We start from the raw sequence: 24,971 nt of genomic DNA, 5'->3' as shown, positions 1-24,971 counted from the left end.
AAAAAACAGTACCTGCAGCGAGATTCAGTCCAGACATCCCGTATCTACGGAACTAACAAGAGGGAGGGGGGGGGGGGGAGGCCTAAGACACGGCAACCCCATTCAGCTTATATTTGGTAGGTCCCTCGTGTACAGCATAAAGCGAAAGACTGAGATATTTTGGCTCAACATCCTTCGGTTCTTAAGAAAACCATACTTCAATGAAACCTCTGCCAGGCACTTCAATGTGATTTGCAGAGTATCCATGTAGATGTAGATGTAGATGTGACGTTCATGACGCGCAAATAACTCAAAAAGCGATGAAAGTGAGGATTTTCTCGTGTGACCATTTTATTAGTGTACCATGAATATCAGGAATCCGGTAAAACATCAAATCTACGACATCGCTGCGACCGGAAAAAGACTCTGCCAGAACGAGACTAACGACGACTGAAGAGAATCGTCCAACGTGACAGAAGCGCAACATTTCCGCAAATTGCTGCAGATTTCACTGCTGGGACATCAACAAGCGTCAGCATGCGAACCATTCAATGAAACATCATCCATATGGGCTTTCAGAGCCGAAGGCCCATTCGTGTACCCTTGACGACTGTACGACAAATGGTCGGCTGGTGTGGCTGAGCAATTCTAGGCACTTCAGTCTGGAACCACGCAACCGCTGCGGTCGCAGGTTCGAATCCTGCCTCGGGTATGGATGTGTGTGATGTCCTTAGGTTAGTTAGGATTAAGTAGTTCTAAGTTCTAGGGGACTGATGGCCTCAGCTGTTAAGTCCCATAGTGCTCAGAGCCATTTGAACCATTTTGTACGACACAAAGCCTTAAGCCTCACCTGGGCTCGTCAACACTGACTGTTGATGACTGGAAACATGTAGTCTGGTCAGACGAGTCTCACTTCAAATTGTATCGAGCAGATGGACTTGTATGGGTATGGAGCCTGCATGTCACCAGGGGACTGTTCTAGCTGGTGGAGGCCCTGTAATGGTGTGGGGTGTGTGCACTTGGAGTGATGTGGGACTCCTGGTACATCTAGATACGACTCTGACAGGTGATCACCTGCGTCCATTCATGTCCATTGAGCATTCCAACAGACTTAGGCAATTCCTGCAGGACAATGCGCCACCCCACACATCCAGAACTGCTTCCAGGTGGCTCCAGGACCACTCTCCTGAACTGAAACACTTCCGCTGGCCACCAGACTTCCCGACATAAACATGTATCTGGAATGCCTTACAACGTGCTGTTCAAAGGAGATCTCCATCTCATAGCACTCTTACGGATTTATTGCCAATTCTGCAGGATCACCGGCCGAAGCGGCCGAGCGGTTCTAGGCGCTATGGTCTGGAACCGCGCGACCGCTACGGTCGCAGGTTCGAATCCTGCCTCAGGCTTGGATGTGTGTGATGTCCTTAGGTTAGTTAGGTTTAAGTACTTCTAAGTTCTAGGGGACTGATGACCTCAGATGTTAAGTCCCATAGTGCTCAGAGCCATTTGAACCATCTGCAGGATCGTGGTGTCAGTTCCATCCAGCACTATTTCAGACATTAGTCAAGTCCATGCCATGTCATGTTGCCGCACTTCTGCATGCTTGCGGGGACTCTACACGATATTAGGCAGATGCACCAGTTTCTTGTTGAGCCAAAATATCTTACTCTTTCATTTTAGGTTGTCCACAAGCGACTTGCCAAATATGAGCCGAGTCGGTGGGTCGTAAGCACTTACTCACTCGGCTATGGACTCCTTGAATACTAGCGACCATACAAAGTACAGGCTTGTTTTAATTAAATTTTTGCTCCTTGAGCCAGCATAGGCAGATAACTATTAACTGTATGGGTATGCAACTTTATAGGAGTGATTTTCAGACTGTGCGCTACAGGAATTGCGTTGTTAGTAGTATTAGTGTCATGACTTACCATTAGGCGCCGGCTATGGTACGCCAAAATAAGGTTGAAACACAAGCATCAGTGTACATTACAGATGCAGGCAGTCAACATGAGTATGGGCAAGGTAAGCAGGGCTTTCTTTACTTGTAAAGCTGTCAAATGAAAACAACACATTAGTGCTGCTGCTCTTCGCGAATATCGACAGATTGACGAAATACGGATAAGCCCTCTTTCCTCACCAGGGTCGGAATTAACTACCGAGTTTGGAACTGCTACTGGAAGAGGCTGACGGCCAATTGCGCCACAAATTGTTGAAAAATTTACTGTTGCCGTGGCTGAGAATGCTGGACACAGTGTGCGACCTTCAAGCAGTGCACGAAGTGTATATGACAATTGAACATTCCATGGTGCACCGTTCGGAATGCGCTGGACAGAATGTTGTGCCGTTCCAGGCTGTTGTGGTCGCAGATCGTCGTCGCATTGAGAAAAGGTTGTAAACTGGAACGTAAACATGATACGCAAATAACAAATGCGGGAATTAAAACATATTTCTTTCAATGTTTTATTCGTTTTTTTTCAGATGTATTTCTAAAATGTTTCCACAACGATTTACTGTCCCACATTTATTCCTTTTTCATAAGGCTCTCTAAAGTAGTGACAGTATAATTTAACCACTGTGCATACATATAAGCGCGCCTAAAATGTTCGAACTAGATTTTCTCGGAAACTGTTGAGAGTTGCGTCTTCCTGTTTACATGTGTTAAGTCCTAGACGTGCCGTACATATGATTCAAATCGGTGAGACGAATTTGGCACCTGATCCTTATGAGCACAGTCGTCAGAACTCATGTTACTGGCTTCCTTTAATCGGATGAAACTATATAGCTCCAGAGACCTTTTCGAGCCCCAAAGATCTGTGCTATATACATGCAGACTGAAGTGAAGAATAAAGTTTATATCAAGGCTGGGATTCGAACCCGGATCTCCTGCTCATTAGGCAGATGTGCTAACCACTACGCCACCTTGTCACATTGGCTTTGCACCGCCGAAGTGACCACCCTAGCGTGCTTCCCTTCCCAATCCAAATTCCAATTCACGCCTCGGCCTACACTAGAACACCATTGCGAAGGCTCCCCAGCTCTACTGAAATAGCACCTCAGCATTGAATGAAATGGGGGATCCCACCTGAAACCCAGGGATAGATGCTTTAATCAGATGAAACTACCAGGTGTAGAAGTATGAAACCGGAATTTCTCAATAGGTGGTGCTAGCCGTCAGTGTAGGGCCGGTGAGACCGTGTCTGCAGCGCCATCGACATCCTGTAACGGCTGATGACGAATGTCAACACACAGTAACGCAAGTTCCATACATCGGTATCTTTTTCAAACCTGTAAACATGTCGAGTTTTGTGCATACGAACTACGATTTGCGGACAGCATTGGTTTTCTGTTATCATTTGAAGAAAACTGCTGCAGAATCGTATCTAATGCTTGTTGAAGCTTTCGACGAACATGTTCTTGGAAAAACAGGGTGTTTGAGTGGTTCAAAAAATTCAAAAGTGGTGATTTTGGCGTGAGAAACGACGAGCTCGGGAAACCACAGGAAAGTTCGAAGAGTACGAAATGCAGGCTTTATTGGATGAATATGATACTCAAACTCAACAGGAACTCGCGGAACAATTGACTGTGACACAGAAAGCTGTTTCTCTTTTGTTGAAAGCTATGGGAGAGGTGCAGAAAGTGGGAATATGGGTTCCGAATGTACTGAATGATAGACAGCAAGCAAATGACTTTGGAAATCCTGCTCGCCAGATACAAAAGAAAGTTCTTTCTCCATCGAATAGTGAAAGGTGAATAAAAATAGATCCTATGCGTCGTAAATCATGGGTGAATCCAGACAGACCATCCACTGCAAGACCAAATCGCTTTGGAAAGAAGACAATACTCTGTGTTTCGTGGGATCAGAAGGGTGTCATCTATTATGAGCTGGTAAAACCTGATGAGACCGTTAAAACTGTTCGCTACAAACAATAAATCATCGATTTAATTCGAGCATTACACAAAAAACGACCGGAATATGGAAAAAGGCAACAAAAAATCATATTGCTCCATGATGACACCCCAAAACACACAGCAAAACGGGTCAGGGAAACGATCGAGGCGTTCAGTTGCGAAATACTAGTGCATGCGGCTTAGTCTCCAGACTTGGCTACGTCCGATTATCATCCATTTGCATCACTGGGACACGCTCTTGCTGAACAACGCTCCAATTCGTATGGAAACGTACGAAAATGGATCGCTGATTGGTTCGCTTCAAAAGAAGAACTGCTTTTTGGTATGGCACTCCTAGCCTGCCGGAGAGGTGGGAGAAATGTATAAATAGCAATGGTGATTATTTTGAATAAAATATTATTTATCAGTTTCAAACGACAAACGGGAAATTATTGCAACCAAATTCCGGTTTCATACTTCTACACCTGGTATATGCTTCCAGAGACCTTTTCAAGACTCAGACATCTGTGATGCATATATGCAGACTGTAGCAACAAATGAATATTTGTAACAAGGCCTAGATTCGAGCCCGGGTCTCCTTCTCACTGGGCAATGAACCAACCACTACGTCATACTGCACGGTGTCTCTGCACAATACCATGGATTACTCTAACATGCCTCCTTCCTCAATCGAAATTCACGCTCACGCCTCAGTCCACTTGGTATTCCGCCTAAATTCAGCCTTGGTTGAAATTTTCATTCGTGGCTTCAGTCTGCATATATACATCAAGGATGTTTCTAACTTATAGTATTCCAATGTTCGAAATTCTCGTAATGAAAACTTTTCAAAACGCTATAGTCGACATGTTGATTACCTAGTCTGATGCAAGAGACTACAGGTCGAACGAGAGTAGTGGTGTCGGACTTTATCGGACACGTCCTCCTCATCTCGGACATAACCGGCGGCTACCTGGTATCTTGGTGTGTTGTGTGCAGCTGTGCGACGTGGAGTGCCTGGGCCGGACGCCGCTGCACCAGGCGGCCAAGGCGGGCCACGACGCCGTGGTGGCGCTCCTGCTGCAGGCGGGGGCACAGCCGGACGCCAGCGACGTGGCGGGCGTGACCCCGTTGCTGCTCGCGGGCGCCGGCGTCGCCGCCAAAGACCGCGCCGCCGTCGCCAGGTCAGCCTCCTCCTTCCCAGCCATTCCCTTAACTGCCCCCGGCGGGTCAGGGATTTTCTCTGCCTCGTCATGACTGGGTGTTGTGTGATGTCCTTAGGTTAGTTAGGTTTAAGTAGTTCTAAGTTCTAGGGGACTGATAACCATAGCTGTTAAGTCCCATAGTTCTCAGAGCCATTTGAACCTTAACTGCCCTCGTCCACATACAGGGTGCAATGGGTTTAAGTGCAGATGTTTCTACTGGTGACTGAGGACAGTGGACTGAACAACATCACATCAGTAATTACGTCATTTGCCGACTAATAATTTTAGGTGGTGCAAGTCGTATGTTTTTAAGTTGGTTAGTGCCACCAAGTAAATGTGGTAAGAGCAAGAGATTAGTACTTACTAGGCAGCAGGTCAGATGTTGAAGTGTTGATGATGATGATATTTGGATTTTGGGGCACTCAACTATGCGGTCGTCAGTGCCCATAAAAAGTCCCATTTTTTCCACAGTCCAATTTTTTTCCACAGTCCATTCGAGCCACTGTCACGAATGATGATGATGATGATGATGAAATGATGAAAGCAACACAAACACCCAGTTCCTGGGCAGGGAAAATCCCGAACCCGGGAATCGAACTTGGGACCCCATAATCCAGAGGCAGCAACACTAGCCACTAGACCACAAGCTGTGGACATTTTGAAGTGTGGATACAAAATGTCTATACTGACAGGCATAATCCATATAGTGGTGCAGTTACCACTTTGCATAAAACATCAGGTCGTAAAGTCTGTTATACATTTGTGGAAAGCTTGTTTGACGCAGAGGGAAAAAAAACCATACACACAGAAGATGTGTGTACATATTGAAGTACCACATATAAAAATATCTGCACTTACACCAATTACACCCCATGTACAGGATGTCTCAGGAGAAATGGTCAATATTTAGGGATATGACATGAACGATCATTTGAAGTAGGACGCTTCATATGGGCTTATGCCCCATTCCAAATGATTTCAGAAATAGAACACACTTAATGCACATTGTTATTTATTTTCTATAGTATCCAGTAGAGTGACAGGTTTACAAATTTGTGCATATACAACAATTATTAAACATTACTACATCTGATTTACAAAATATCTATGGAAAAATATGTATTTTTAACACATTCAGCTCTAAGGTGTTACAGGAACTGTCACAGCACTCAACAGCCTGTTATGTGCACTTCAGACTTCATCCAACCCACAAGCTACAGTGTAATGGCGTAATGTCTTACAATCTGGTGGTCAGTTAGTTGCACTATCACAAACAATCCACCGATTAGGGTAAGTGTGGTTGAGATGTTCCCTCACACGCCTGGTAAAATGTCGAGGCCTCCGTCATGCTGAGTGTGAGTAAGGTACAACTCGTATAAGAACCAAGAGGGGACAATAAGAATCGAGATCAAGAATGAAGTGCTCGAATTAAAAATGGTGTAAGACAGGGATGTTGTTTTTAGCCCCTACTGTTCAGTCTATACACCGAAGAAGAAATGACAGAAATGAAAGAAAGGTTAAAGAGTGGGATTAAAATTCAACGTGAAAGAATATCAATGATAAGATTCGCTAATGACATTACTATCCTCAGTGAAAGTGAAGAAGAATAACAGGATTTACTGACTGGCATGAATTAGTACAGATTGAGAGAAAACAGAAGAAATGCGAAAGTAAAGAGAAGCACCAGAAAAGAGAACAGTGACGAACTTAACATCAGAATTGGTGATCACGAATTAAGCGAAGCTGCCTATGCAGCAAAATAACCCATGATGGACGAAGCAAGGGTGACATAAAAAGCGGACTAGGACTAGCAAAAAGGGCATTCCTGGCCAAGAGAAGTCTACTAGCATCAAACATAAGCCTTAATTTGAGGAAGAACTTTTTGAGAGTGCACGTTTGGTGCACAGAATTATATGGTATTGAAACATGGTCTATGGTATAGCCGGAACAGAAGATTCGAATCATTTGACATGTGATGCTACAGAAGAATGTTGAACTAGGTGAATTAATAAGGTAAGGAATGAGGAGGTTCTCCGCAGAATAGGCGAGGAAAGGAATGTTTAGAAAGCAATGATATGTGTTTAAGGTCGCCGTTTGCTGCTAGCAGGATTATATTGCACCAGTTTGATAATATGTTACTGTTCGTGCACAGGCTGTTATACTGCACGTTCAGATGAAAAAATGGGAAGTTGGAAGAATACCTGTTTCATCCAATGCTCTTAAAACTCTGAAAAACTCTCTAGGATCACTATTTCATCGTATCGGAAAGTGGCGACTGTTTTCTTCGACTGCAGCAGGAGCACCACCATTGCAGGAGTCGTAAACATACACCTTACCTACATATTCTTCGTTAGTGCAGATATGCGGCATTTTGGCTAGCGCATATACACACATCAAAAAAGGTTTTGCATCACCCCGGTTCCCAGTACTCCTGAAGATAGACTTTGACTGTGTATATTGTATCATAGACACAGTCCCTTTGACTGTTCAGAGATGTCACTAAAGCCACCCAAAGATGTAAGCAAGCATGCACGTGCAGCGCCTATTAGACAGAGGGGGTCTGACAGCCGATCAGTTCCAGTCATTCCACCACACTCGTGTTGTGTGTAGTTCAACCATGCCTAGACGGTCAATACCGCGGTTCGCTTCCGGATTGTTACTTTGTGCCAGGAATGGCTCTCAGCAAGCAGGCGTCTCGGAGTGAACAAAAGCGATGTTGTTCGGACATGGAGGAAATACAGAGAGACAGGAACTGTCGATGACATGCCTCGTTCAGGCCACCCAAGGGTACTACTGCAGTGAATGACCGTTACCTACGTATTATGGCTCGGAGGAATCCTGACAACAACGCCACCATGTTGAATAATACTTTTCGTGCAGCTACACGACTTTGTGTCACGACTCAAACTGTGCAGAGTAGGCTACATGATGCGCAACTCCAAACCCGACGTCCATGATGAGGAACATCTTTGCAACCACGACACCATGCAGCGTGGCACAGATGGGCCCAACAACATGCCGAATGGAACGCTCAAGATTGGTATCACGTTCTCTTCACCGATGAGTGTCGCATATGCCTTTAACCAGACAATCGTCGGAGACGTGTTTGGAGGCAACCTGGTCAGGCTGAACGCCTTAGACACACTGTCCAGCGAGTGCAGCAAGGTGGCGGTTCCCTGCTGGTATGGGGTGGAATTATGTGGGGCCTACACCACTGGTGGTCATGGAAGGCGCCATAACAGCTGTACGATATGTGAGTGCCATCTTCTGACCGATAGTGCAACCATATCGGCAGTGTATTGGCGAGGCATTCGTCTTCATGGACAATTCGCGCCCCCATCGTGAACGTCTTGTGAATGACTTCCTTCAGGATAACGACATTGCTCGACTGAAGTGGCCAGCATGTTCTCCAGACACAAATCCTATTGAACATGCCTGGGCAGATTGAAAAGGGCTATTTACGGACGAAGTGACCTACCAACCGCTTTGAGGGATCTACGCCGAATCGCTGTTGAGGAGTGGGACCATCTGGACGAACAGTGCCATGATGAACTTGTGGATAGTGGATAGTATGCCATGTGTCAATGCAAGAGGACTTCCTACTGGTTATTAGCGTTAACGGTGCGTACAGCAGTCTGGACCACCACCTCCGAAGGTCTCTCTGTATGATGGTACAAGATGCAATGAGTGGCTTTCATGAGCAATAAAAACGGCAAAAATGACGATTATGTTGTTCTCTGTTCCAATTTTCTGTACAGGTTCCGAAACTCTCGTAACTGAGGCGATGCAATACATTTTTTGATGTGTGTACAAACACTGTCAATCCATGCTTCTCTTTGATATGGTTCAAATGGCTCTAAGCACTATGAGACTTAACATCCGAGGTCATTAGTCCCCTAGACTTAGAACTACGTAAACCTAACTACATCACACACATCCATGACGGAGGCAGGATTAGAACCTGGGACCGTAGCAGCCGCCACAGCGGCTGGACTCTCTGATATACTTTCAGTCTCTCACACTATGTCACTCGCAACGTACTTGGACAGCTGTGGGTTCAATGTGTTAGTTTAATGGCAGAAAAACACCGCGAGCAAAGAGGTTGAAAGCAATGTGGTAGGTTGAGCTAGAAGAAAAAGTCAAAGTGGTTAGGCGGGTAGGATACATACGTGCACGCCACCAGACCAAAGACAAATGTTTTCTGTCTCGAAAAGTATTCGAAATAGGGCATTTGTCCATGGAAAACTTTTGCTTCAAACGGGCGTTTCTGTCATATCGATGAATGTTCAGCATTCTCCTGGGATGCCCTGTAAAAATTCAATGCCTAAACTATGGCGAAGAAAAAAGCAAACATACAGGGTGATTGATAGTTGTTGACTTCAAAGGTTACTAGTGGAATCTCGACTATGGCGAGTTATTAAAATACACTATCTGACAAAAAATGATGCATGAACCCAGAAGCCGTCCGGAGTGGCCGAGCGGTTCTGGGCGCTACAGTCTGGAACCGCGCGACCGCTACGGTCGCAGGTTCGGATCCTGCCTCGGGCATGGATGTGTGTGATGTCCTTAGGTTAGTTAGGTTTAAGTAGTTCTACGTTCTAGGGGACTGATGACCTCAGAAGTTGAGTCCCATAGTGCTCACAGCCATTTTTGAACCATGAACCCAGAAGACATGCTCCGATGTCAATCTCACTTCGCACACGTGGGTCAGAGCAAAGTAATTCAGGTGTGGAGCACTGGATTTTTATATCAGAGCAGGTTGTGCTAAAGAAATTTATTTAAGCTTTCAATTCCTAATTGTCAAATAAATAATCTGGCGTGAATTTGTAACACTCGACGTCTTCAGAGTGAACCCGGGGCCAGACGTCAGAGCTTGACCTAACTAAACAGCACAGCGTCGGTAGCGACGGCGGAAACCCCGCTTTTGCTGAGTATGGTAGACAGACGGAAGGCGCAAGCGATCTCCTGAAAGAGAAACAACACAATGACCTACTGGCGTCAACAAACACACGGGCTACTGTAGCAAATAGGATCCATAGCAGAGTGGTTACCTACATAACTCAGACAAAAGCCATGTTCCTGCTTAGTAATAAGAAATTAGTGGACCCACTAGTGGCCATTCACTTAGCTACACCCAAGTTAACTCATAACCTAGAACGCTTATTTGCTATTCATTAATTTTAATGACAGTAGCAACACTTACAACTAAGGTAGTAGACGTTTGTCGTAAAGCATCACTTACAATGTCTTAAGACGATATTATCCTTAGCTTATCCAAGCTTTAATTAGACAGCCGGGCATAGCCCCTTTATAACGACACAGGCTTTAGCCTGCCTAATACTAACAACAGAGTACAAGCATAAGGCTGTAACATAGCTAGTAGTCAGCGCATCAACGCAGAACTACTCCAGGCATAGGATTTTACGCTTAGCGGCCCACGACAGCCATTGAGCAAATGAATGAACCGAGATATCTATCGTACATTGCTGCCTTGAACACATCTTCAACACTTGATAGTTATCGACATGTAATTTCAAACACACAACGACAGTAGTCAAACGAGAGACTGATCAACGTAAGGGAAGCACTTATAACAGATACGCATACGTGCGTTCAATAAACACAACCAAAAAGATTAAGAAAAGCTAAAAATTGTTCGATTCCATTGTGGCAGAATGGTACAGCTATCAGTTTGGAATGTATTTCAAATTAAAAACAATCTTGGTTTTTATTATGAAGTAGATTAAGAAAAGTTCATGTAAAACAGCCAAACGAAACTCAAGGTTCGCACAAACACGGGTTTCACAACCACATTTCCTCGAACAACCCAAACAGGGGCACACCCGACCGCGTTACAATCCAAACAAAAGTGGTACAGTCGATGTTACTTATGATAACCACATTCACTTGGTTGCTTAACACACTACACAATACAAAAAGTGCGACTCGACTTGTCGATTTCATTCCATATCATTAAACTAACTACGTGAAAAGTTCAATCACTGGTAAAGGAAATTAGAACAAGAATTCAGTAAATTCCACAACTCAAAGACCTCACTACACAGTTAATAGTACAAAGCAACAGACAAACTATTGGCCACTTATCCTCTATACATTTTGCACACAAGAAAAATATAAATGTCCCAGATTAGCAACAACAACACACCGTGCAAACGCTCGCAAAGTGAGTAAGAACGAATGTCTGCAGACATGGTGCCTAAATGAACCAAGAACACTCTAGCTCATTCGTGCAAAAAATCAGGCCGACAACTGTTAACAACTAATTTTTCATGTGGTTCGTATTCAAACCAAAATGCAAATGTACCTGATCACCAACCACACATCATTACAGAACACTCACAAAAGAGCCAAAACCAATTTCCGAAGACGTGATGACAAACGTATTAGGAACATAAACATACACAATAAACCCACAGTGAAACTACACAGACGTCAGCTTGTTGCTCCATACAACAAGAAACAATCTGTACACTCCATCTGGTAGAATGTAACAACTCTAGCCGATGCTTTCACAATTCACAAGTGAGTGACCACAACCTTCAGACAGCCGAGCAAAATTTTCGAAGCTCTTCCACATGTTAGGAGAGTATGGAATAGTATGCAACTCTTCTCTGCTACACACGGCAGTGCTATGGAAAGCTGTTATGACATCTACATACGTGACTTCACGTCTCATCGAATCAAGGAGGAAAACAAATCTCTTGATGAGGTCTGTGCTGCTGGCTAGTTACGCTCTAATGTGCGGCCTGAAAGAGATGACCAACTCTAACGTCGTTGAAAGTCACAGGTCTTGGAATGAGCTGCTAGACAGTGCCACTTCGAGACGGCGGGATTTTAAAATTCTCGAAAGACAGGATCAGTTGGCTCACACGTACACACCGTTGTATGGTATGTAAATGACTAGAGTTGAAAACAGGTAGAATGGCCACCAGAGCGCAATAGTGCTGTTTGTGTTTAGTGCTATTACCAGGCCTAATAGGCTATAAAGGGTCGTGCAAAGGATCGCATGTCAATTTCCCATGTCCAGCTGTTCCATAAACTCAAGAAACCCTTCTCTGACACCTCTTCCTATCGTCCCATCTGCCTCACCTCCGTGTTCAGTAAGGTCTTTGAATCCATCCTGTCCCGCCAAATTCAAGAGCACCTTAACCAGCACGACCTCCTGCCCCTTACCCAGTATCCTTTCCAGCCCTCCTTTACAGCCGGCGATCAGCTCCTTAACCTTACCAATCTTTTTTACCTCCAACTTAACTCCTGTCGCTCCACTATCTTTGTTTCCATCGACCTCCAGAACTCCTACGACCGTGTCTGGAATCCTGGCTCCTCTTTAAACTCCAGACCTACGCTCTCGCCATCAGTTTCGTCCTTTTAGTCGCTACCTTCCTCTCCCGTCGTCCCTCCTATGTCACTACCCACAATGTCAGTTCCCATACTTTCCATCCCACCGTCGTAATGCTCCAAAGCTCTGTCCTTTCCCCTCTCCTCTATCTCCTGTATGCTACAGATATGCCCAAACCTCCACTGCCTATTCACCTCCTCCAATTTCCTGATGACACCGCCTCTCTGGCCCTATATCCTACCCTTCAACAGTCCCAACGCGCCCTACAAACCCACTTCGACCAGTTCACCGCCTGGTGCAACCAATGGCTCCTTCACAACAACACCCAGGCAATCATCATAGGTCGTACCACCTGTTCCTTCCGGCTCCACGATATTTACCGTACCATTTATGGTCGTCCTATCCACCTCACTCCCACTATGAAATAACTTGCCCTCACCCTCGACTGTGACCACACCTGAGTTCTCCTTACGATCCAACACAAAAAGGCCACAACAGACTCTGTCTCCTGAAACTCCTGTCCAGCTGGACATGGAGACTACATCCTTCCACCATCCTTCACACCTACAAATTCTTCATCTTCCCCATCCTTTGTTATGCCTGTGTCACCTGGATTTCCACCCTCCAAGATTCTATAAAGGCCTCCATATCCTTGAATGAAATTCACTCTACCTCACCTTCCATATTCGCTTCCCATATCCCATGCGAATCTTCTACAACCTCATCCTCTTCTCACATCTTCTCCTTTTCCTCTAACGCATCCGCACCCTGTGCATCGCCCAGAGACTCGATTCTCCCTGGTGTCTTCTATCCTCTCTAGCCTCAGCCTGTTGCTGCACCTTTACCGTTGTGTCCTGCCCTATTTTCACATTGCAACTTCCAGCACCTAACACTCCCGGATGATGAGCTTTTCCCTCATTTCTACCCCTCCTACCAACTCTAACCCTACATTCCCCCCTCCTACTCCTCAGGGCTCCCTCTCTCCTCCTTTCCCTGAGTGGTTGTCCTCCTTCTTCCACCCCCCCTCCGTTTCCCACGCACGGCTTCTGTGTCTCTGCACTCCCGCCTGACTTGCCTTCCCTCTCATCTCCCATCCCGCTCGTCTCCTGCTCCTTGGTGCGCGCCCTGATCCCATTTTCCTTTTGATCCCACCACCTCCAGCGGCCTCCGCCGCTACACATTTCTCTATCCTCTTTCTCCCTCCTCTCAGGTTCCTCTCCCTCAGCAGGTCCCTCCTGGCAGTTTTTATTCTTCGTCATGTGCTCCATCTCTTACAATGGTTTTTGTGTCTTCTTTCTAGTGTTTTTATATTGTGGCCAGCTTTTAACTTGTGTATATGACATCAGTGTATTGTATGTACTCCACAAGCTGCTAATGGTGTTTTTTATCTTTATGTCAACTGTTTTCAACTGTCCCATGATGAATTACTCTGTGGCAGTGCATATTTCAATCCCTATTGTCTCCACTTATTATGTTTTTATGTTCCCCTTTATTTCGCATTTTTATGTATAGTTTCCTCTTTTTTAACTGTAATGTCACTTGACTGAAGAGTAGCCAGACCTACCCTGCCCATATGGGACAGCGAAATGAAATCACACACAAAAAAAAAGAAGATCACATGGCGAGTAACCACTGCAAAGTACACAGAGGTGCCACGTACTAGTGTGAGAGAACATTATCAGCAAGTGACAGGGTTTGAAGGGGACTATCGTTGGACACTACTTGGCCAGCTGGACCAATCGTGCAAGTCCCAGATTTGTGGGGCATTCAAATGTGACAGAAAGGAAGCTCGCCATATTGTGCGCCAAGCATATCTTAATCCCTTCACATCTTAGCCTACCACCAGACAATAAATAATGGACTTTCTGCAACATTCTGTATCATCCCCCACCATTCGTTGCAGATTAGCATTAGCTGCCTTGGGAATTGCCATCCCATGCGTAGGCTTCCGTTACCACCAGAATACTCACAGCCATGTCTGGGGTGATGCTGTGACCTGGAAGCATGAACTGCAGATGAATAGCGTTGTACTGCGCTCAGAGACGAACCATGGTTCTTCTCCACTCCTAATGTCCACCTCCAGCGAGTGTGGCGGCGTGGAGAGAGGTCCTAGTTCACCAATGATTTGGAGGGACATTACAGTGTTCCTCCTGGTGCTGTGGTGTGGGGAGCCATAGGTCATGGCTGGTAGTGATGGCGCAGCGGAACGTCACAGACATCCAGCGTCTTAGTGATACCTCCCATGCAATAGTATCAATGAGCTGTTTCTCAGTGGAGTCAGTGTTCACCCGCATTTGGCACATCTCTCTGTGAACCGTCTACTTGATGTTGAGGTATTCCTGTGGCCAGCGAAATCCGCAGATCTGTTTCCGATAGAAGGTCTACAGGACCAGCTATTATCTCAACTCAATCCCAGGGCCAGTATACAAGATATCAAGGACCAGTTTTCGGGCCAGCTTGCCTCGGGAGAGGATGCAACAGTCTTACAATACCCTTCCTAACCGAATTAGTGTACAGAATCCAGGCAACAGGAGGTGGAACATCACATTGATAAATTGGCTCATGCTGCCAAGTTTTTTGTAAATATGACTCGATTTTGTAATCAGTGAGGTAATATCACATACTGTCTCAACATGTGGAGATTTATTTCGTGTCTCCTCCCCTGCTGGGTACTTCCCTTTTTGTCAGGCAGTGTATAAAGAGGGTGTTCAAAACCTCAGTGTCCATAGTGACAGATACGGTGAAGGAGACTACAAAACTTATTTCATCAAACAACCATCTGTTGGAAACGCATTCTGAGTGCATTCAAAGTATCTAGGCCATTGGATGTGATTGAGAATAAGTGGTGTCGACGTAGCAGCGTGTTTAGTATTCAAGAAAAAATATGTGCTCTACATGTGAGCATCCTACATGGGCAAAATACATTCTGGTTATCATGTAGTCCCAGAGAAATAAATAGAGTGGGATGAGGTTTGGGAATCTTGTAGGCCAATGTACAGATCGTCTCCAGCTGATCTACCGATTGGCGAAAATAGAGTTCTGGGGTTCTGCTGAGCACTCTGAACCCCACCGTGCTGTAACCACATCCTTCCTCTGAAAAGTACAGGTGCCTCCTCCAATAAGGTCAGCAGGTGGTCTTGAACGAACAGTCTGTGCGCTGGCCACCTGATTTGAGGAAGAAACATAAGGAGCCAAACAAATAGTAGTCCATGGTACTGGCCCACTGTCTGCTGACCTCGCAGAACAGTTGTACGTGCGTTTCTTCCGCCCATATATGCGACTTATGACGACTGCACATGCCTTTCCTGGTAAATAGAGCCACATCCTTATGTAGAATCAGATTTACATGCCATGCTTAAAGCTCACTTAATATGTGTTGCTTAACGAACTACCCCTAGACTTAGAACTACTTAAACCTAACTAACCTAAAGACATCACACACATCCATGCCCGAGGCAGGATTCGAACCTGCGACCATAGCAGCCGCGTGGTTCCGGACTGAAGCGCCTACAACCGCTCCTTAGCGAACTATATTCGTTGTTGACTCCATCGTTATATCATTCTGTCAGTTTGGGTAGAGAATTTTGAAAATCCTGTATAGAGGCTAGTCAAACTATGTTGGACAGTGGACTGGAAATGTGTTCGCAGTTCCACGGTCATCTGACATGGCGTTACATGGTCTTGCCAACTTGTGCCATTATTTAACTGACCAGGTCTGTATCTAATTGCCAGTCTCGGTAGCCGTAGTGGATATCGTTGGCAATGCCAAGGCAGTGATATAAAATCCGTCTACTGTTTCCTTATAGCGTTTCTTACTATGATAATGTAGTACGTTTCGAGGTCACAGCTTCATCATCAGGACACAGATTTTACATAACTATTGCGAGATCAGCACACCACAAACCTGTTCCTGTGAATTTTATTGATTCCCTCTGCATATGACATCACTGTAGAATAAGTTCTAAAATTTATTACAGGTGAATACTGCCCGAATTGATTGACCAGACATTACAACTTTATGTCTCTCTCTCGGTTTTGCCAAGAATAGTCACTATGGCTAACATGGAATTTACGTACCTGCTTTTCAGCCTAATACAACATATGAGTAGATTTTTTAAATTTAAAATGGGTAAAATAGTATTAAAACAATAAAGGATGATTGCTATTAAAGGCAATTCTACTAGCAGTTAAGGTGAGAATAATGTGGCTGATTGTGTGATATCGATGAGATGATGCAAGTGAGGGTTGAGATGATTGTTATGCAAGTATTAAGATGGGCCTAGAAGGAGTGGGTGATCGTTTTCACTAGTGGAGTCTGGGTGGGATATTGGAGTTTCGAGATAGTGAGATAGGTGGGGAGGGAGTGGTGAAACTAAGAATAAATTTGGGAGAATGAGTAGATGCTGGCACAGATATCTGAGCAAGGAATTATCAGTTCATGATAATTGTGGTAGAGAGAGCCAGAGAGAATGAGTATACATGAAGGTCTTATTTCAATAGTGGTAGAAGTCCATTGTTGTTCATTTTCAGATCATCATCATCAGTTATCTGCTATATTAGCAGGTCCTTTGCCTCTCCATTTTCTGCGATCCATTGCTTCCTTCTTAAGGCTGCTGTATGTTGTACCGTCCATCATGTCATCCAGTATCTGGAATCTCTTCCTTCCTCGCTTCCTTTTCCCTTCTACATAACCTTCTAAAACTGTTTTTATCAGTCCGTCATTCTTTCTTAATATATGCCCAATCCAATTTCTTTTTCTCCTCTTTATTACATCTAGTAACTGCCTTTTCTCTCCCACTCTTCTCAGTACCTCTTCATTTTTTACTCTGTCCATCCAACTTATTCCTTCCATCTTCCGCCATGTCCAGATCTCAAAAGCCTCCAGCCTTTCTCTGTCTTTTTTCCTCATAGTCCATAGTCCATGTTTCAGATACAGAGTCCTAAAGTTAAATGAGTGCTGAAAAATCTGCAGTTGAGATACTAGAAATATTCAAGCATATGGCTTCTTGCTAGAGATGAACCGTTCTTTCTGTTTGTTTGGATCATTAATTTCAGCAGCATTATAGGCAGAAAAGTGGAGGTAATGGACTTGTACCACTATTGAGAAAAGCCCTTCATATGTGTGTCTAGGTGTGTGTAGAGCGGTGTTAAGTAAATGACATGTATGAGTGGGAGGTGGGGAGGGGGATGGAGAGGGAGTTTGGATTTTATAATAGGAGGCTGAGACACTGGAGCCTTGATTTAGTGAGAAGGTGTGGGGGCTAGAAGTACAATTAGTAGGTTACATAGCTGCCAGGAAAGAGTTCTCATCCAGGAAATGGGAGTCTGTTTAGGTACTAACGTTTCGTGCAAAACTGCGCTGGACATCTTCAGAGGTACTCCACGTTCTGTCGAGTTTTATTGATTCAGCTGAATCTGGCATACCTCTGAAGACGTTCAGCGCAGCTCTGGACGAAACGTTACGAACCGAAACGTTTCACGGATCATGACCATACAACCCAAAAGCCTAACCACCAGCCAAAACATGCGGTCATGAAAGCCTTAACTGTGTGTTAAGGTTTTCTTGGTATAGGGTGAGGAGGGTGTAGACATGGCTGGAAGAGGGTATGTTGTATAACGGTGGCAGTGACCCGGAATTGCACTGAGGAGGTAATTGGGGCTTAGTCTCCAATTTCCATTTACAGAAAGACAGAAGGGACTTTAATTAATTGGTGGAAGATTACCCCTTGGGGGAAATTCTCAGCAAGACTGTTGCTATTCACCCTAGTGACACTGAAGACTCCTTTCTGTTTCATCCATAAGAAAATATTTTAATATCAGAGGAAACCACAGGCTGGGAATCACTGCTCGTCTGGGATAGCCCTTAAGGCATCAGTAACTTGCAGAGTACATATAGGCTGCAAGGTCGCCCCAACGGAGTCGATGTGCCATTATATTGGCTGCAATGTTAGTGGTTGGTGAGTGGTTTGTCTAGCCCTCCCCTAGTGGCATAGTGCGGACCACTTCTTGCATTGCCGGCGACAGGTACGAGAAGGTGGTGGAGCACCTGGTGCGCGGCGGCGCTAACGTGAACCAGCGTAACCCAGCGACGGGCATGACGGCGCTGCACCACGCAACGCTGCTGTGCTCGGAGCGCGCCACCGCCGAGCTGCTGCAGGCGGGGGCCGTGGCCGGCGCCGGGGGCGGCTGCGGGGGCGAGACGGCGCTCCACACGGCCGCCAGCGCTGGCTGCCTCCGCATCGTCCGCCTGCTCCTCGACAAGGGCGGTGCACCGCTCGTCAACTCTCCGGACCAGGTCAGCATGCACCACGCTTTCGTCCGGTCCAAATACTGACAGTACTCTCGATCCAGCTTTCCCAGGGTAGGTCAGCTAGGTCCCCATTTATAGGGAGTCGACGTGCCATTCAATCAAGAGAAAATTAATTGCACACCCATATAACACGTATGTTGTGTCATATACTCCATATGACAGTGATGATATTGGGGAGCCACACTTATCCATGATAGTTCAAACATCGCCCACTATTGGCGGAATTTCAAGGCACCACATCTCACTTGATGGTATCGTAGATGTGCACAATTGTGATTATGCACTCTAAAACATCTTCATGTACTTTGAGTGACCCTCAATCAATTCTAACTGAATTCTGGAGAGATGAGATGATAATTTGTCTTGGCAAAGGTACAGATCACCTTTGGGAAAAGCGTGGGGGCTGGGGGGAGCAAACAGATGTACATGTTCGGATATTAGATTACTTTATCGCCAGCTGATGAGTGAGGCTGATGAATGTATCGGAGGTCTTATTTCATACCACGTACACACTCTTAGCATGCCAATACAGATGCTGACCATCTGAACGGTGCTGTATAGGCAAGTTTCATGTGTTTTTCAATAAACGCACACTTCCATTATCGCTTAGAAGCACGTATCAGGTCTCATCAGTGACAGTAACTTTTTCCATGCTTCGAGCCTCCAATGACAGTGTTCTGGCTCCCATGCCAATCTTCGTGCACTGTGACATGCAGTGACCGGCAGTACTCAACTGTTGTGAATGGCAGAATTGGAGTCTGATTCCTGCTGCAGCATGTCCATCATCATTTACAAAGTAATGGCAATCGACTGTGACTCCAATCACCAACACGTTGTTGCTTACTGTAGTTGACTCTGGCGTCAGCATTAACCTCTCTCTGTGGCACTCACGTTGATACAGTGGCATGTGACAACCTCAGTAATCTTACGACCTCCGAGTGGCTTATGCAGTCGACAACCAAACCTGATCGCGTCCAAATGCGCTAAAATTGCACTTTTTCCCACCTTGCGTTCGAGTGTCAAATCGACGACCAGTGCAACTTCTTAGGTAATAATCCTGTAACGTGCCAGACGCTTCTACAGTTAACTTCGTATACTTCATAGCGATTAGCATGGCGTTTGAGGCGTCAGAGAATTTTGGAAGGCTGGACATGTAAGAAGGACCGAGTAGTACTTTCTTAATATCGAATTAAGGTTCGGAGTGAGTATGCAAAATAATGAGGCGTGATTGTAGAGTTATAAATTTCTAGGGGTAGCATCTTCGAATTGTAACCAATCGTGCTGAGTCCAGGGTTCACGCCTAGCCAGTGTTTAAACTTTGAATAAAAATCATCAGCAATGGTGGCCGAAGACTCACAGCGTAAGAATTTACCCTCGTTGTGCAACGACCTTGTCAAGGAGGACGGAGGAACGGACACGGCGCTTTCTTGCCTGTGGGGGTGGGAATCTGCTCCTAAAGGCAGAAGAATCAGCAATGACCAATGGCACGATGATGCAAAAAGCAATGGTAACCACTGAATTAAAGACACATAATGTGTATCCACAGAACATGTGGCCTCCAATCGAATAAGTTTCATGATGATCTCTCCATTGGAAATGATTTCAGACCAGTCCCCCTTTCTGATCCCCATGAGGGGACTGCCAAGGGGGAGACCACCAAGAGAAAAATTTGAAACACCAATGAAAGATTAACGTTCTACAAGTCAAGGCGTGGAATGTTAGGAGTTTAAACTTGACAGCAAGCTAGAAATCTGAAAAGGGAAACGTAAAGGCTCGATCTAGATGTAATGAGCGTCATTGAAGTCAAATGGAAAGAAGACAAGGATATCTTGTCAGACGAGTATGGGGTAATAGCAATAGCAAATAGAACAAGGTATAACAGGAGTAGAGGAGTAGGATTCGTTATGAATAGGAAGGCAGGATAGAGAGCGAGTTACTGTGAACAGTTCAGTGACATGGTTGTTCTCATCAGAATCGACAGCAAACCAACACCGATAACACTAGGACAGGTATACATGCCGACGTTACAATGAGAAAACGAAGAGATAAAGTATGTGAGGATAGTGAACGGGAAATTCAACATGTAGAGCCGGATGAAGATCTGATAGTCATAGGGGACTGGAATGCGGTTTCAGGGGAAGGAGTAGAAGAACGGATTACGCAAGAATATGAGGTTGGTAGTAGGAATGAGAGAGGAGAAAGACTAACTGAGTTTTCCAATAAATTTCAGCTAGTGATAACGAATACTCTGTTCAAGAATCACAAGGGAAGGAGATATGCTTGGAAAAGGAGGAGATTCAGAAATCAGACGTTGGATTGTAAGGCTTACCCAGGAGCAGATACAGACTCAGACCACAATTTAGTAATGATGGAGATTAGGTTGAGTTGAGAGACTAGTCAAGAATAATCAAACCACAAATAAATGGGGTATGGGAGTACTAAGGAATGAAGAAAGATGTTTGATGTTCTCTGAGGCTATACATACTGCAATAATGAACAGCGCAGTAGGCAGTTCAGTTGAAGAGGAATGGACATCTGTAAAAACTATTCAAAAGACTGATGACTGAAAAAAATATTATGGGCTCTCTCCTTCTATCTCTCTCTCTCTCTCTCTCTCCCTCTCTCTCTCTCTCTCTCTCTCTCTCTCTCACACACACACACACACACACACAACCACACATATGCACACACAAAAACTCACAGATATGTGTGCGTGCGTGCGTGTGTGTGTGTGTGTGTGTGTGTGTGTGTGTGTGTGTGTGTGTGTGTGTGTGTGTGTGTGTGTGTGCGTGTGTGGGGCGTGGGGCGTGGGGGGGAGGGAGGGAGAGCAAAAATGCCTAATAAGTCATGTCACGCTCTCCACTTTTATTATAAGGGAGATGTATATGAGACCAGACTAAGGTATGGTACTAATTCAGAGTCCTCATGTATCTTTAAGTTTATTCATTTGGCATCCACGGAATAAGTGTAGGCGTCAGATCTGTCTAGATTGCTGCTTCGTATGTTAGAATGCTTCTGTTTAATGATTAACGAATGGACAGCCACATGATGAGAGCTCGAAATGAGTTGCTGTGTGTTTTTGTTTTAACGTGGTTGCATGCTAATAAATATAACGATTGATTTACCAAATTCTACATTTAATCCATACGTTGCTTGATATTAACGTACGGTATAAAGGCTATTTCAGTTGCAAGTATACTTCTCAATGCTACAGTTTTCACAAACGTTAGCCTAGGTTGGCTCCCAGTTGAAGTATGAGCCACACTTACGCCTGCCTCCCTGTAACTATTATCAGATCTTGATAGCAGTACGTGCACAGAAAGCAGACTATACTAAAGATGTTTTAGTTTATCAGAAATTCGAAATTATTATCACTTTTTCCGCTCCTTGTCGTGTTTAAAGAAAGCACAATTCTTGCGAAAAACCAATAACTTCAGATCGATTTATAAAAATATAGCAGTGAGGTTTTTGGAATTCTTATATTAAGCGTCTCTTGAACCATAAAGGTCAAAAAAATTAATCCTTTACTACAACAAATAAAGTCAAGTACTGCACAGTGCTACGGTTTCATCAGTCTAAAGTCAGTATAAGAGTGTACCGATATCGTTCGCGTATTTTATAAATACTACGAAAATCAAGATTTTTGCTTCACCCAGGCATATATGTATCATCTACAGATGTCTTATACTCGTTATTAGATTCAGGTTTCTCCTTCAATATTAATTACTTAATATTTTATCTACCTGTCAGTTAAGAAGAAAGATCCTTTTCCGCTTATCACTCTTTTGTTGTCAGTCAAAGGTTACCCTCAGTTTTAGACAGACTGTGCTGGGAATTTGATTTAGCAACAATCCAGCGGTGATATTTCGGTGAGAAATAACGCTCTACATCTTGTTTCTGCCGGATTATTTTCTTTAGTAATCAGCGAGGAAATTTTTTTCTTACAATAAAATACTTCACTTTTACATAATGGTTTGCAGCATGCATCTGACTGGTTAATTATGTTTGCCATATTACCGTAATTACTCTGACCAACACATTCAGTATAGATTCTGCGTTCGGTTAAATAATTACTGTGTTTTTCCATAAAGACGTTACAGAGAGCAGCAAAATATGATTTCAGTTTATTCTCTGGGATAATGAAATTTCCAATATACTTTGGGATAAATGGAAAAAGAATTTATTCAACAGAAGGTGCGACATGGTCACAAATTGAACAGTGACCCGAAGATAGAATAAATTTCCTTTACTGCAGGTCTGTGGTCATAAATTTTTTGTCGTCAGACTACCAGTTTCGGTCTATAATGACCGTTTTCAGATCTGTTTTATAAAAACATTTACTAGAGCCAAAGTGGCATCAGCAAATGGTAAACACAAAATCAGTCCCAGCATCGTCAAATATATATAAATAATATCATATATAAGAGTCGACTTGCTGCTGACAAGAGCGTTATCCTTCATAGAATGCTGTTCATGAATGGCAACGCAACAGGTCGAACCACCAGACTGACATACTAATTTACAGTCAGGGTGTAATGGATAACCACGATAGCTGTCAAACGAAATCGCATCTCAGACCACAGCTTCAGGTGTAATTACAGTACGTCTAGCACGCAGACAGGTTGGTTCCAGGCCCTCAAGTGGCCTCCTTCTAACCATCACTGGCACCGAGGCAGAACCAGCTTTCACCAGAAAACACAACAAGCCTCCACTCTGTCCTCCAATGAGCTCTCGCTAGACACGACTGAAGTTGCAAAAGGTGGTGGTTTGGGGTCAGTGGAATGTACACTACAGGGCATCTGGCTCGGAGTTGTCATTGAAGTAAACTACATGTAACAGATATTTATGTCAATGGGATGTCAACTGCTACTCAGATTGCTGCAGCAGATGCAGTACAATGCGTCAGAGCCATACTACAACACAATGGTCTGCCCTGTCGGTAGTGCCACGTGGCAGTCCGGAGCCTGCTCTTCTTGCGATGTTACATTCCTGTGACCACTGCCGCCAACAATAATGGATAATGGCTACATAACAGACAAGTCTTTCTGCAGTATCGTAGAAAGCATGCCCAGCTTCTCGTAGCCCTTTTACACGACCTCATTCAAAGTAACTGAGGTGGTGATAACAGCGTTTTTGTCTCCTTAAAGGGATTCTTGATTTACATCAACTCACCATGTCCAATCTCAAAGGTAATAAAGCATCCACATAGTGCCGCTACTAGCACCACTCGCAGACAACTTGTCCGAAATCGGAATAGATATCATCTTTCATATGTAGAAACGCGCCTACCATCTTTCGTTTATGTAACGCAACTCCTTTTTGGTGTTGCTCTTTTTTCCGTTCAGAATTAATGGAGTATTCATATTTACTGACCAATAGCCCAAGCGGTATAAGGCGTGGACGTATACAGAAACACCCATATTAGTATACAGTGCAGCTCCATGGGCGGAAATGCAGGCACTGACTGTGGCATGCAATTCGGTTGCAAAGTCGGCATAGCTATGCAAGATTTCTGGGTAGACGACTCGCACCAACACTTATCGTCTCATCATGTCTCACACGTGCTCCATTGGGGACTAGTCCGACACTCTTTGTGGCCATGGAAGCTACTGCTCATTGAGTTTCATGGGAAGTGTGGGGACGAGCATTATCCTGTTGGAACAGCTTATCACTTCCACGTTGCAAGTACGTCAGTAGAACCAGTCGAACAACATACTGCACGCGTCGAGTGCTGGTCACCGCTTCCTGCATAAATATCAAAGGTGAAGGAGATTTGTAGCTTATCGCACTCTAGACTATAACACCTCGTTGGGACCAGTACGTCAGGGACCAGTGCACTATTTGAGACAGTGTTCACCAGATCTTCGTGGTACGGGCGACGGACTATCAGTTGCACGTAGACAAAATTTTCTTTCATCGCTGAAGGCCACCGTGTGCACCAATCGAGCCTTGCATGTCACTGATGTGCCTGTAGTCTCAAGACTAGTAACTGGTTCGCAATAGTTCGTGAGGACGCTTGTAGGATCACATTTGCTCTTCTCTGTGCTGACACTGCTGTCCTGTTAATAAGACGGTCTTTGCGGGCGTCTATGATGCGTGAACATTGAAAACCTCGTCTTCGAGAGAGGATGGACACATGTTGTATTATTGCCTGCATCGTTGCAGAATTGACGTAGCACATCCTACTTGTGTGGTAATTCTCCAAAACGACCATCCCGCCATTCAAGGG

At 44.7% G+C, this 24,971-nt stretch overlaps 1 protein-coding gene across 1 annotated transcript in view; it reads left to right on the top strand.

The window, feature by feature from the left end:
* Nucleotides 1–24,971, top strand: part of LOC124711522 (transient receptor potential channel pyrexia-like) — a 239,114-nt gene that overhangs the window by 123,687 nt on the left and 90,456 nt on the right. Inside the window, exons 6-7 of the mRNA XM_047241644.1 lie at nt 4,867–5,051; nt 18,457–18,727. Of these exons, the coding sequence (XP_047097600.1) occupies nt 4,867–5,051; nt 18,457–18,727 (456 nt within the window). The remainder of the gene's footprint in view (nt 1–4,866; nt 5,052–18,456; nt 18,728–24,971) is intronic.

The sequence above is a fragment of the Schistocerca piceifrons genome, chromosome 8 (genome assembly GCF_021461385.2).
Source record: "Schistocerca piceifrons isolate TAMUIC-IGC-003096 chromosome 8, iqSchPice1.1, whole genome shotgun sequence".
Lineage (NCBI taxonomy): Eukaryota > Metazoa > Arthropoda > Insecta > Orthoptera > Acrididae > Schistocerca > Schistocerca piceifrons.
The sequence above is the reverse complement of the archived record's forward strand: the minus strand, read 5'-3'. Positions and strand labels throughout refer to the sequence as shown.